The sequence below is a fragment of the Tursiops truncatus genome, chromosome 11 (assembly GCF_011762595.2).
Source record: "Tursiops truncatus isolate mTurTru1 chromosome 11, mTurTru1.mat.Y, whole genome shotgun sequence".
NCBI classification, from domain to species: domain Eukaryota; kingdom Metazoa; phylum Chordata; class Mammalia; order Artiodactyla; family Delphinidae; genus Tursiops; species Tursiops truncatus.
The window spans coordinates 44765765-44780581 of NC_047044.1; the positions used below are offsets into that span (position 1 = coordinate 44765765).

The window sequence follows — 14817 nt, forward strand, 5'->3', positions numbered from 1 at the left end:
ACCAGGTCTAAAGCACCATTATCCACACTCAGCCATGACCTTCTGGAGATGGGCTTTCAAAACTCCAGGCTTTCTTCCCTTCTAATGTATTTGGCATGCTTCTTCAAGATTAATATTTCTTAAACCTCACTTGTATCATGTCATTCCCTTATCCTTTGGGGATCCTGACTTCTTTCCATTTCCAATCTAAACTTGTCTTTCTGACCCCACTCCACCTATTTACTTTCCCTTCCTGTGACTCCACCTTTCATCCACCCTGGGATCCAGCCCACCTCCCTGGATGTGAATGCTGGCTCTGCCACTGTGAGCCATGCAACCACGGGCCAGCTAGGTATTCACTCTCTCAGTGCCTCATTTTCCTCATCTAGAAAATGCAACAGTTCTTGCCTCAAAACATTAAATGAAGTATTAGAACAGTGCCTGGCAGCTGCTAAGTACTCAATAAATGAAATATATATTTATCTGATGATTGCTGACAGGATATACTTCTTCCCTTTCATCATTATCATAATGTTATACTGGTTTTCCTTTGAGAAATTACCTCTCCCCAGATTCCATCTGCCCCTATGAAGGAATCCCAGAATCTACATCAGCCCTGGAGATGGGCACTCTATTCAGGCAAAACAAATTGCTCCCTCTCTCTCTCCTGGGAATTTGAGGACTGCAGCCAAAACATTCGGATGACAGCGCCCCAAGAAGATACGTAATTGGTAATTACTGTCTAGATGCTCAAGTCTGTTCTTCCCAAGACATAATTATTTAATTCTTTCCAGTGAGCTGGTCAGGATCCCACCACTGATTTTCTCTTTTGCTTAACTTTTCCTGAGTTGCTTTCAGATACTTACAACCAACTAAGTGATATATTAATCATCTCACTCTGAAGAAAATCCCACGGTCATCCCTTCCTTAGACACTCTCTAAGGTGACTCACAAAGAAGGCTCTCTAATTTGCCTTTCACCTTCCCATATTCACCCCTCCCTCAAGTCCCAATACCCTTCAGTAAGTATCTGTCCACATTGATCTCCTTCTCTGTTCTTCCTTGACATCTAACATAGCACTGAATTTATCTTTCCTTTATAAAATCCTGCCTTGTACCATCCAGTATGTGGTAATGTGTTCATCTTGTCTAATCAACTGGCTCTTAAACCCTTTGGAAATGAAATCTATACCTTATACATTGGTTTACAGCAGTATTTAACCTGGTTGATTACTGTTTGCTTTTGATTAACTGATTGACTAAATGGCTGATTGATTAACTGCAAAAAGTTGAGAACTTTTCCTCTCTGTCACTCAAAGCCCTACATCTTTGTGAACTTCTTACGAATTCTGCCCAGTCTGTTCTCTCTTTGGTCATCTTAACTATGCCAGGATTTTCCAATTATCTCAGTTTAGCACTGAACACAGTTGCCTAATACAGATTTGTGAATGGATAAAGCAATGGTTTTCTATGGTTTTAAGAAATGTAGAAGAAATAAATACTTTTCAGTGGCATGTGAACAGTACATTTGGATAGTGATTGGTTTTAGGCATTCACCAATCCCCCCACCCCAATTGAACCTAATCAGAAAAGAGCAGCATTTCACAGACCCAGCAAGTTTCCTCCTGCCATCTGGTCTGAAAAGGAAGTCAAGAAACATTAGTAGGTGGCAGGGGCTAAAGACAGTTCTATTAGTACTTGGATGTCTTCTTCCACTCTGAATATTCAGCTTTATATATCCCACTGAATACAAAGACCTTCCAGGAATAGTATTTGATTCTTCGGCTAGAATTTTCCTCTTTGTTTCATGCAAGTTCCACCTCCAGAAATATTAATATATCTCGACCAAATACCCTAGTTAGTCTCTGAAATTTGACAACAAATCCTGTAAAAATCATTTGAATCTCAGTAACATCAACCTTTAGAATATAATTTAGTTTCATCATTTGTTTTATATCATGATTACCCAGAGATTTTTTCTCTGGACTGAAGCACATTTTATGTCTGAGACCAGATGCAAAAGTTTGGATACTCTTTTCGTGTCAGCCATGATCTAAGACTCTCCACTTGTTTGCCATACCTCCACTTACTTCCTTTTCCTAGATCTTCAGGAAAGTTGAGCTAGACCATCATGACAGCTTTAATCAAACAGGAAAACTGATCCTGGTCAGGTAAATAATGGACAAAAGGAACTGAGAGTCTCTTGGGAAAGGTGATAAGACATTTTGTATTATCTCCATGCTTCTACAGAAAACTCCTGATATGATCTGAAGCCCTCCCAAGCTCAAATCCTTTCATGCTTCCCTCTTCTTAAAGGATAAAATCAATGACATACAAATCCCTCCATGATCTGTCCCTTGCATAAATGTCCAACCTCATCTCTCACCACTTTCTTCCTCAATATTACAAAGTACTCTACCTCCCTTACATTATAAAGGATTGAGCAAAACAGTTCTTTAAAGTAAAAGTCCTAAAGAACTAGAAGTAAAAAGAAAAAGTAAGATCAATAATAAATCTTAAGTTATAAGGAAAGTACACAGCAAAGAAAGGAAAAGCAAACTCTTTCAGATTAACAGATTATACGCTATTATGCTACTCTAGATATGCCGGGACCATATCTAAGAGGCAACTGGATTGGTGGCCTCCATTGCAACCACCCAAAATTTTAGCAGTACGATTGAGGGAAAGAGTATCACCACCAGAATTGCCTCCTTTCTCTCTACCAAGAGAGAATCGACCAGGTTACGCACCACGTGATCCATCACACACATCATCAAGCTTAAACATACTACAGCCATGAATCCTCTACAATGACTAAACGGTTCTGTTTATTTTTATTTAAACCTTTTTCCTTTAGCCTCTATTAGCCTCTTCAATAGGTAGACTCTTAAACCTCAGAGCAGTAGATAAATCATGGATTATGCAACAAAACCCATTATCATTCATCACTTAATCCACCATCAGCCCAGGCCAGCCACCAGGGGATGGAGACGTGCTGAGGCACGCACCACTCCACCAACATCCCAATGGGAACCCTGGAGCTGGAGAGTTCTATAAGCTCCTCCACTAACTAAATTCTGCCTTCTCAGTCCTCTCCCTCTTCTGCTGCTGACACATCCCTCCAGCCTACCATTCTACCCTCTGTGTAAGTAATGCTCATTATCAACAGCTCTTAGCGTTTACACAAACCCCTGACTCCTGCTACTTCTACTCACGTTCTCATCTATATTTAGATCGTCTCTCATCCACCCTCAGAGCCAGAGAGGGATGAGCACTTTCCTGACTCTTCCACTGCTACTTTTATACCACGATTCCTCCGCTTTCATGAAAAAAACTCTCCTCTTTTGAAGTTAATGGAGTTCGCTAATCCTCTTCCCCATCTAGGCCTCCAAGTGTGATACTCACACTTCAAAAGTCTGAAGCCTGCCTACAGCTTTCTTACTAACATTCTCAAGGATTTCCCCTCAATTGTTTTGATGTTTGTTCCAATACAGCCTCGGCGTTATTTTAACTCAGCTCCCTCCATGATTCTAACGCCAATCCCCTTCATCCATCCAACTTTGCAATAACATTCCTCCAATTCAATTAAAATGCAGTTAAAATTGCAATTAAACGGCAATTAAAATTCCTCCAACTCACCCTGAAATCTGAAACCTCCTTTCTATGACAGCTTTCTACTTCATCCACGTCATCACTCTACTCTGACTTTTTATTCTCATAGTGACTTCTGTTCTTCATCTGTCCCAATCCATTTTCCATGACTATCACTCCTCTTTTTGGGTTCCCTTGCCTCTCTGGAAACCATGGCCTATAATTTCAACAATGTTTTCTTCGTCACTCTAGATGTCGTACCCTCTTGATTGCTGGCCACGTGTGTCTTGTCAGTCTCCCAGGTTGAATCTCCCACATCTGCTTTCTCTATTCCTATTCCTGGGTTCTTAAAACTTGCAGAAAGGTACAAAGGAGTGTTGGATATTTCCCCAACAAAGACAAACTATTAAACATCTGGTAGCTCTTTGGTTACTGTCTGGAAACGTTTGTTTTGTTGTTGTTCTCTTCTACAGATTCAGCACTCCTATATCTAAAAATCACTTGCACCAGGCTCTGCATACATGTATTTTCTTATCCTTTCCCTTAACGAGCACTCTTAAGGACACAGTCTACAATCACTACATCCATTTGTCCACTTTACACTCACTCCTTAACAGAACCCATCGGCTCTATTCCTACCACACTAATGAAATTTAAGGAGGTTCATCAATTACATTTTTTTTTTCCTTTTAACTTCTCAAACTCCTTGACTCCAATAAACTACTGACCTGGCCACATAGCCTGCTGACAAGAGTACAGATCTGACTGGATGACCCCAGCCTGGCTCAGGCATAGCTCTCATGCAGCAGAGGTGAGCTGGGCACCAAAATTCCATCACAGGCGCCTAGGTGGCAGCCAGGGACACCTAGCCAATAGCCCAGCTATCACCGGCCAATCAACAGCACTCAGAGGCTTTCCTTTCTTGTTAGAGGACAGAGACAATTGCTGGTCTTTCGGTTTATAAGAAACACCCCCATTTCTCCTCCCCTGTACTAGATCCTCCAGAGCCTCGACTCGGCACTGAATCCAGTTCCCTGTTTGGCAGTAAAACTTTACCTCTCAGTACTCAGCTCTCCTTAACAACATCTTCCAACAAAGTGCCTAAAAAGTGAAGATACCTCTATTGCAACATTCACTATTTTACATTCAATATTGGTCAAAATTACTTCTCATGAATTTTCATGCCCTATATATTAACCCAACCAAAAGGTTTTGGAAACTCCTGACACTGTGACTTCTCCGAAGGGAATTCACTTATTTAGATGTCCAATGGACTTTCACTGAGTACCTCTCATTTTCTATATACAATAGGGATGGCTGATCTTACAAAGATGAGTAAGGTATGGCGCCTGACTTCAAGGAGTCCACAGTCCAGAGGAGCAAAGAGGCCAGCAAGAAAGGACTGTAAACAGAGACATAATGACTGCGAGAGATAAGTGTACAAAGTCTTCTAAGAGTAGGGAGAAGGAGGGGGATTATCTCTTCTAGGGATAATCAAGAAGCCTCCACTTATATTCCTAAATAAATTGTAACCCAACTCTTTTGTCACTACTTTTTCTTTCTCTATGGATCATTACTGTATTCGACTGCACTGTAATGCAATTGAAACAAAAGGACCCCATTATTACCATGGACTTTTTTTAACTGGATTTTTTATCAAGGATTTTTTAAGAGCTTAGAGTACATTAGCCTACACCCTTCTACTCCTGTTAAAAAGAGACCTAAATTTTATTTCCAGTAGGAAACTACATTGAATAATCACATGTTTTAAGCGTGTATACACAATGTCACTAGAACCCTAGCATCACAAATGTGCATCACACGTATGAGCGTGCATACCTTCCTGGGTATAGGTATATGTACACATACACCATCACTGTAAATTTTGTGTATCCTTCCTATGGTAGTCAGTCCACACACGCACAAAAATAACCTCAAAAATAGGTTTAGGGCACTAGTAGTTGTTTTTTGCTCAGCGTCTCTTCTCTAGAAACTCCTGTTGTTTTGGTAACGTATATTCCCATTCACAAGGTGAAGCAGAAGATGTCATGGTCCTGTGATGTGCATTCTCTAGACACAGTGACCAGAGATGATCATATGGCTCAAACAAGGACCATCAGTACACTCCCCATGAGTTTGGAAATTTATAAAGGTCAGTTTCCCTCTTGGGGCCTTCATGTCAATATGCAAAACTTGGGAACTTCTGGCAGCAACATTCTACCATGTGACTCAAAGAACAGAGGAAGCCTGTCCACAGTGAGAGAGTAAAGCAAAGCAGAAGAAGCACTGACGAAGACCTGAAACAGGATTCCCGAGTTTCTCACAGTGCTCAAACTTCTTATAAATTTCCCTTTTTTGCTTAAGCTCAAATTGAATTTCTATCACTTACTAATAAAAAAACAATGCTGACTAATAAAATTCTATATAATCAGTTATATAATAGGAGGAAAATATCACTCAAGTAGTGTAGGTTGTGCATCCAATTGGCCAAAAAAAAATGAAAACTCTCGCTGGTTGTGATAACCAGTTCAGAATACATAGTGAATCTGGAGGACAGAAACTATAGAGATGTGATTACCTTCAACATTAAAGTCGTTCTTGACTCTTTGCTCTTCTTCTTCCCCAATGTTTACTTTTTCCTATCTTTTATCTCTCACCAAGTCCTACCAATTCTTTCTTTTAAATGCCTTTCATAACTACACCATCTTATCCATTTAAATTATAATTACCCTAGTCCAGACTTTCTTAGCTAAATGGACCCCCATTTCCAGTCTCCTCATATCCACATATTTTGCATGCTTCTCTCCAGGAGATTATAAAAATTATACATATCATGCTTCCAGTTCTTCAATTTCCAGTGGATCTTATTGTTAACTGAATAATAATTTTAAAATTTAGCCAGGCATCAAGTCCTTTCATAATCTAGATTCCATCTACCTCTCAAACTTACATATCCCTACTCCTTTCTATGACTTTTGAATATATCATCAACTAATTGTCATCAACAGAGTGAGTACAATGTGTCAGGCACTATGCTTGTGATTTTATAATCCCTATAATACTTATAACAACTGATTTTTTCCAATGAGCCTTCAAATTCTTTGACACTATACCCATTGAAAGATGGGGACTATGTCCCCTCCACTAGAATCCAGACCAATCTAAGTTTGTAAGTGACAAAATGCACCAACAGTGACACTGATAACTTCTTAGGCTAGGTCTGAAAGGATAATACAGCCTCTGCCTTGCTAAAAGGAAGAGAGGGAAAAAAAGATGGTGACTAATACATTCTATACAACCATTTTATAATGGAATGAACAGGCAGTGTGCATCTCTTGGTACACTCACCTTTGGAGGACTGAATCACCAGTAACAAGTCTGACAAACATTAGGCTGCAAAGAAGCTCAGGCCACATAGGGAGACCATTCATAGATGCTCTAGATAAAAGCCCCAAATGAGGGCCCAGACAATAGCCAACAACAAGTAAACACAGTTAGTAAAGACTGCCCCCAGATGATTCTGGCCCCGAGCTATCAAGTCACTCCCAGTGAGACGAGCCTTCCCAGCTCAGATGCTTCAGATGCTTCATCATTAGTGTACAGGAATGCTAGAGATTTCTGTGCATTAATTTTGTATCCTGCTACTTTACCAAATTCATTGATTAGCTCTAGTAGTTTTCTGGTAGCATCTTTAGATTCTCTATGTATAGTATCATGTCATCTGCAAACAGTGACAGCTTTACGTCTTCTTTTCTGATTTGGATTCCTTTTATTTCTTTTTCTTCTGTGATTGCTGTGACCAAAACTTCCAAAACTATGTTGAATAATACTGGTGAGAGTGGAGAACCTTGTCTTGTTCCTGATCTTGGTGGAAATGGTTTCAGTTTTCCACCATTGAGAACAATGTCGGCTATGGGTCTGTCATATATGGCCTTTATTATGTTGAGGTAAGTTCCCTCTATGCCGACTTTCTGGAGGGTTTTTACCATAAATTGGTGTTGAATTTTGTTGAAAGCTTTCTCTGCATCTACTGAGATGATCATATGAGGCAAACTTTATTTTAAAGTCTATTTTGTCTGATATGAGAATTCCTACTCCAGCTTTCTTTAGATTTCCATTTGCATGGAATATCTTTTTCCATCCCCTCACTTTCAGTCTGTATGTGTTCCTAGGTCTGAAGTGGGTCTCTTGTAGACAGCATATATATAGGGCTTGTTTTTGTATCCATTTAGCCAGTCTGTGTCTTTTGGTTGGAGCATTTAATCCATTTACATTTAAGGTAATTGTCAATATGTATGTTCCTATTACCATCTTCTTAATTGTTTTGGGTTTGTTATTGTAGGTCTTTTCCTTCTCTCGTGTTTACTGCCTAGAGAAGTTCCTTTAGCATTTGTTGTAAAGCTGGTTTGGTGGTGCTGAATTCTCTTAGCTTTTGCTTGTCTGTAAAGGTTTTAATTTCTCCATCAAATCTGAATGAGATCCTTGCTGGGTAGAGTAATCTTGGTTATAGGTTTTTCCCTTTCATCACTTTCAATATGTCCTGCCATTCCCTTCTAGCTTGCAGAGTTTCTGCTGAAATATCAGCTGTTAACCTTATGGGGATTCCCTTGTATATTATTTGTTGTTTTTCCTTTGCTGCTTTTAATATTTTTTCTGTCTTTAATTTTTGATAGTTTGATTAATGTGTGTCTTGGCATGTTTCTCCTTGGATTTATCCTGTATGGGATTCTCTGTGCTTCCTGGACTGAATTGACTATTTCCTTTCCCAAATTAGGGAAGTTTTCAACTATAATCTCTTCTAATATTTTCTCAGACCCTTTCTTTTTCTCTTCTTCTTCTGGGAGCCCTATAATTCAAATGTTGGTGCGTTTAATGTTGTCCCAGAGGTCTCTGAGACTGTCCTCAATTCTTTTCATTCTTTTTTCTTTATTCTGCTCTGCGGTAGTTATTTCCACGATTTTATCTTCCAGGTCACTTTTCTGTTATTCTGCCTCAGTTATTCTGCTATTGATTCCTTCTAGAGAACTTTTAATTTCATTTGCTGTGTTGTTCATCATTGTTTGTTTGCTCTTTAGTTCTTCTCGGTCCTTGTTAAACTTTTCTTGTACTTTCTCCATTCTATTTCCAAGATTTTGGATCATCTTTACTCTCATTACTCTGAATTCTTTTTCAGGTAGACTGCCTACTTCCTCTTCATTTGTTTGGTCTGGTGGGTCATTGCCTTGCTCCTTCATCTGCTGTGTGTTTCTCTGTCTTCTCATTTTGCTTAACTTACTGTGTTTGGGGTCTCCTTTTTGCAGGCTGCAGGTTCATAGCTCCCGTTGTTTTTTGTGTCTGTCCCCAGTGGCTAAGGTTGGTTCAGTGGGTTGTGTAGGCTTCCTTGTGGAGGGGACTGGTGCCTGTGTTTTGGTGGATGAGGCTGGATCTTGTCTTTCTGGTGGGAAGGACCGCGGCCGGTGGTGTGTTTTGGGGTGTCTGTGACCTCATTATGATCTTCAGCAGCCTCGCTGCTAATGGGTGGGGTTGTGTTCCTGTCCTAGTTGTTTGGCATAGGGTGTCCAGCACTCTAGCTTGCTGGTCATTGAGTGGAGCTGGGTCTTAGCATTGAGATGGAGACCTCTGGGAGAGCTTTCGCTGTTTTGATATTATTTGAAGCCAGGAGGTCTCTGGTGGACCAATGTCCTGAACTCAGCTCTCCCACCTCAGAGGCACAGGCCTGACACCCAGCTGGAGCACCAAGATCCTGTAAGCCACATGGCTCAGAAGAAAAGGGAGAAAAAAAGAAAGAAAGAAAGAAAAGTAAATAAAATAAAATAAAGTTATTAAAATTTAAAAAATTATTAAAAATAAAAAAAGTAAAACGTAATAAAAGAAAAGAAAGAAAGAAGAAATGGAAAGACAGAGCGCTAGGACAAATAGTAAAAGCAAAGCTATACAGGGCTTCCCTGGTGGCGCAGTGGTTGAGAGTCCGCCTGCCGATATAGGGGACATGGGTTCGTGCCCTGGTCTGGGAAGATCCCACATGCCGCGGAGTGGCTGGGCCCATGAGCCATGGCCGCTGAGCCTGCGCGTCTGGAGCCTGTGCATCCAGAGCCTGTGCTCCGTGACAGGAGAGGCTACAGCAGCGAGAGGCCCATGTACCACAAAAAATAAAAAGCAAAGCTATACAGACAAAATCACACAAAGAAGCACACACATACACACTCACAAAAAGAGAAAAAGGAAATAAAAAATATATATCTATATATATATTTTAAAAAAAGGAAGGGAGCAACCAAATCAATAAACAAATCTACCTATGATAGTAAACTCTAAATACTAAACTAAGATAAACATAAAACCAGAAACAAATTAGATGCAGAAAGCTAACCCCAAGTCAACAGTTGCTCCTGAAGTCCACCGCCTCAATTTTGGGATGATTCGTTGTCTATTCAGGTATTCCACAGATGCAGGGTGCATCAAGTTGATTGTGGAGATTTAATCCGCTGCTCCTGAGGCTGCTGGGAGAAATTTCCCTTTCTCTTGTTTGTTCGTACAGCTCCTGGGGTTCAGCTTTGGATCTGGCCCTGCCTCTGCATGTAGGTCGCCTGAGGGCATCTGTTCTTCCCTCAGACAGTATGGGGTTAAAGAAGCAGCTGATTGGGGGCTCCGGCTCACTCAGGCTGGGGGGAGGAAGGGGTACAGAATGCGGGGCGAGCCTGCGGCGGCGGCAGAGGCCAGCATGACATTGCAACAGCCTGAGGTCCTGTGCGTTCTCCGGGGGAAGTTGTCCCTGGATCACGGGACCCTGGCAGTGGCGGGCTGCACAGGCTCCCAGGAGGGGAGGTGTGGATAGTGACCTGTGCTTGCACACAGGCTTCTTGGTGGCGGCACCACCAGCCTTAGCATCTCATGCCCGTCTCTGGGGTCTGTGCTGATAGCTGTGGCTTGCGCCCGTCTCTAGAGCTCGTTTAGGCGGTGCTCTGAATCCCCTCTCCTCATGCATCCTGAAACAATGGTCTCTTGCCTCTTAGGCAGGTCCAGACTTTTTCCCGGACTCCCTCCCGGCTAGCGGTGGCATACTAGCCCTCTTCAGGCTGTGTTCATGCAGCCAACCTTGGTCCTCTCCCTGGGATCTGACCTCCGAAGCCCGAGCCTCAGCTCCCAGCTCCCACCCGTCCAGGTGGGTGAACAGACAAGCTTCTCAGGCTGGTGAGTGCTGGTCAGCACCAATCCTCTGTGTGGGAATCTCTCTGCTTTGCCCTCCGCACCCCTGTCGCTGCACTCACCTCCATGGCTCCAAAGCTTCCCCCCTCTGCCACCCCCCGTCTCCGCCCAAGAAGGGGATTCCCAGTGTGTGGAAACCTTTCCTCCTTCACGGCTCTCTCCCAGAGGTGCAGGTCCCGTCCCTATTCTTTTGTCTCTGTTTTTCCTTTTTTCTTTTGCCCTACCCAGGTACGAGGGGAGTTTCTTGCCTTTTGGGAAGTCTGAGGTCTTCTGCCAGCATTCAGTCGGTGTTCTATAGGAGTTGTTCCACATGTAGATGTATTTCTGATGTATTTGTGGGGAGGTAGGTGATCTCCACGTCTTGCTCCTCTGCCATCTTGAAGGTCTCCCCAGAAAACCAGGTTTTATACTTTAATTCCACAGTTGATAAACAAGGGTTCCCAATGGCAATTTTCCTTTTTACTATTCTTAGTATTTTTAGATTGTAGAGCAAATTTTTGTTTCAGTTGACCTTCCAATGTTCTCTGGTAGCATGTTTTATCTTTTCCACATAAAAATAAGTAGGAATTTTTTAATGTTTACTAATTACTTGAATTCTTGAATTCTTAACTCTAATAAAAGTCACATCTAAATAATTAGGGTGTGTCCTGGTTTTAAATATGGATCACTTAGCAACAAGCATAATTGTATACAGCTGAGAATAGTTTTAGGATATTTTAAAGAAATCATACTAGGAAAAACACTTCCAGTGTACCCTATGCTCCTAACAGACCCACATCAAGTAGTCAGTCATCAACTTTTGAAGATGTATAAGGGAATGATATGTCATTTTCTGTGTATGGTCCAACATGTATAGCCTTGAAGTATCCATAGGAGACATCAACAAACATCAGAGGAATTCAACATACCAAATAAGAAGTCCAAAAGAGTAAAATATCTTTTTTCTAGCCTTCTACAGCCAGCATGTAAGGTACTGTTTTAATGATTATGTAGATTAATTCACTATACACAGTTCTTTAATAATGGCATTAATTTTGTATGCAGGCAGATTTTATTTTTTAAATGGGTTCCACAGTGATTTAAATTGAAAGTAACGGTGAGAAAAATTTATTTAGCCAAACCCATTATTCAATATTTAGGCTGTTATGGAGCTATGAACTTCCTACAAAATAAGAATATAGATTTCTGTACACTTCTTCTGTTATGTTTGAGCAACACCAAATATGATGGCCACTGGATGCACAGAATCATTACCTGAATTCTCATATCAACACACAGGTGAAATGGTGAAACAGAGCTCCTAGGGCATGGGGAGGGGGGCAGGGTGGGTAGAGTCCCAAATTTGGGATCAGACCAATAGAAGTTTTTCTTGCAGCCCTACCACTTGCTTACTTTTTACTCTGGTAAAGTTACTTCATCTCTTTAAATCTAAATTCACTTTATTCACTTGGAAAAATGGAATTATAATACCTTGCTTTAGGGTCGACATGAAAATTAAAATAAATGCATATTTATTGTGTAGGCCATTGAAATGAGGAGAAAGTTCTTAAGAGGCATGACCTGACTTAATCTGGCTAACGCAATACAGTAACATGTAAAAAGTGCCTAGAACACCATGCTGTTATAAATGTTAATGATCCTAAAGAATCCAACGGATTCTTGTTATAAATTTAATACAGAGAGTGAATTCTCTAGGCTTCCCTTATATCACCCTTCTCTAAGTACATATTTCTATACACTTGCATACTATGGGCTAAAAGAAGCTTTGTACCTTACAGAAATTCTAGCACACTGGCAGAAGAACTTAGGTACAAAAATGTTCACTGAGCATTGTTGTTAATCAATGAAAATCAGAAAAAAATTAAAATGTTCATTATAGGAGGATGACAAATTTTGATATATTCACTCAACCATTCTATTCAGATAAACCACAAAAACAAAATTTTAAGCAAAAAATAAAATAAAGCTGCAGAATGATATCTATAATATAAAACCACTTATATGAAATTTTAAAGCATGGAATGTATTGTAAATAGATTTATACTTAATAATTAATAACATACTTAATAATTGTGTGATAAGGTGCATGGAAATGGCAAAATCCAAATTCAGGGCAAGGCAGGAGGTAGGAAGCAAGGCAATGAGATCAGGCAGGTGTCCAAAGAGGGCTTCAACTCTATCCAATATGCTTTACTTTCTCAAAAAACAAATTAGACTGGAGCAAAGATGGTAGAATGTTTAGATTCTATAGAGCTGGCTAGTAGAAGTTTATTATATTATTCTCCACATTTTCTGTATATTTGAAATATTTTACAGTAAAAAGAAGCTTTACCATCACGTAAATAAAAAGAGGCAATTTCCCATAACAGACAATAGTTGTTCCAGAGATACTCAGGTGATGAAGAAGGACAGGAATGGCAGGGGTGGGGAAGTGATTAAAGTAATAAGAGGGCTGGGTATAGAAGAGAAGCTCCTCTCTGACTCTGAAACCAGGAAGATAATTTTCCTTCCAAGGATTAAGGAAAGAATTCAGCTATGTAAGTTGTGAAGAGAATAGAAATGATTCATTGTTAATTCAGAAATCAGTGTACATTATCCAGAAACAACATTAAGCTTGAAATACTTACTACAACCCCGGTCTTGGTGGTAGTTTCTCTGTATGTGAAGTTGCAAATTGCCCAGGCTAAATAATACGTGGACATGAGAGGGGTCTGTGAAAAGTGATCCGTAACCCATCCATCTTCCTCAAACACGGAAGTTTCCACCGGCATATTGGATAAAGATAAATAGGTTGCTTGATGCTTGATGCTGATTTTGAAAGTAGCCTTGTAGATTGGCTCATCAAAACAAGGAAATGCCTTTCTGGCATGTGTAGGCGAAAACTGAGTAACGCCAAGGAACCTGGAAAAAAGAAAATGACATTCTCAATTACATTTGTGGCTTGAGTTAAGTTATAACCACTTTATATGCTTCTGCTTATAAAATAATATGCTTGAGCAAAATTACGAGACAGTTTTTTTCTGAATCAAACTTAAGTGCATGAATAGCATGGAAGCATACTTCATACATATTTCCACAACAATGAAAATTCTTCAGGGAACTTTTGTCTCAACTAAAGGAAATTCTCTAAACCCAGAGCCATGCTTATTAGACAAAATATTACACTTTACAGAAAAACAACTCATCATCATATTGGAAGTACTGGAAAATAATGGTTCTCCTTTTTGGTATGCCTCAGTCTCCTCTCCGAAACTGTACAACCCGTAAAGACAACGAAATCAAAATCCAAAACTTGTCATCAGATACAAGTAGGGCATAGACCATCACTGAGAAACATCTATGTCCTCAAATCTCAGGCTCAAATGGCCTGATTTTGTTAAGGAAAAGCATTTTGAAATCTGACAAAACTTGGTCTGCATTCTGGCTCCACAACATTTCTTAGCCGAATCATCTTGGATGATTGCTAAATTTCCCTAAGGTGTACATGTTCGTTGCTTAAAAGGAAATAATCATGCCTAACTTAAAAAGCATTGTAAAGCTTAGTAGAATGGAAAAGGGGATGTAAAGCACCTATCACTGTGAATAGATGAACAGCACCCAGAAGGCAGTTAATAAGCAGCAGCCACTGATTCACAATATCTTCAACCTTTCCTGGAGTGCTATAATATACCTTTACATAGAATAATCCAGATACCGTTGGTTTTTACCACCCATGACATATATTTACTATATAAATTATGCTAATATAATAAAGTAAATTAACTAATAAATATCTATATAATAAATACATCAATGTGTACACATATATATATAAAATATTTAATGCCCTCAAGTTTTCAGATCAAGCTGCAAAGTTGCATCTCATTAAAACTCCAGAAGCACCCTCTACATTCTTTCACTGTTACGGTTACAAATCAAAACACTCAAACTAAGTACTTGAAAAAGGACACACTTTTAACTTAAAAATGGGGCCATTATTTATGAAAACATTCATGACATAAATTAATTAAACTTTTAAATATGATACTAGTTAAAACTGGAC

At 39.9% G+C, this 14817-nt stretch overlaps 1 protein-coding gene across 1 annotated transcript in view; it reads right to left on the reverse strand.

Moving 5' to 3' along the window:
• TRHDE (thyrotropin releasing hormone degrading enzyme) overlaps positions 1–14817 on the reverse strand; it is a 398446-nt gene that overhangs the window by 372407 nt on the left and 11222 nt on the right. Inside the window, exon 2 of the mRNA XM_019918769.3 lies at positions 13403–13676. Within this exon, the coding sequence (XP_019774328.2) occupies positions 13403–13676 (274 nt within the window). The remainder of the gene's footprint in view (positions 1–13402; positions 13677–14817) is intronic.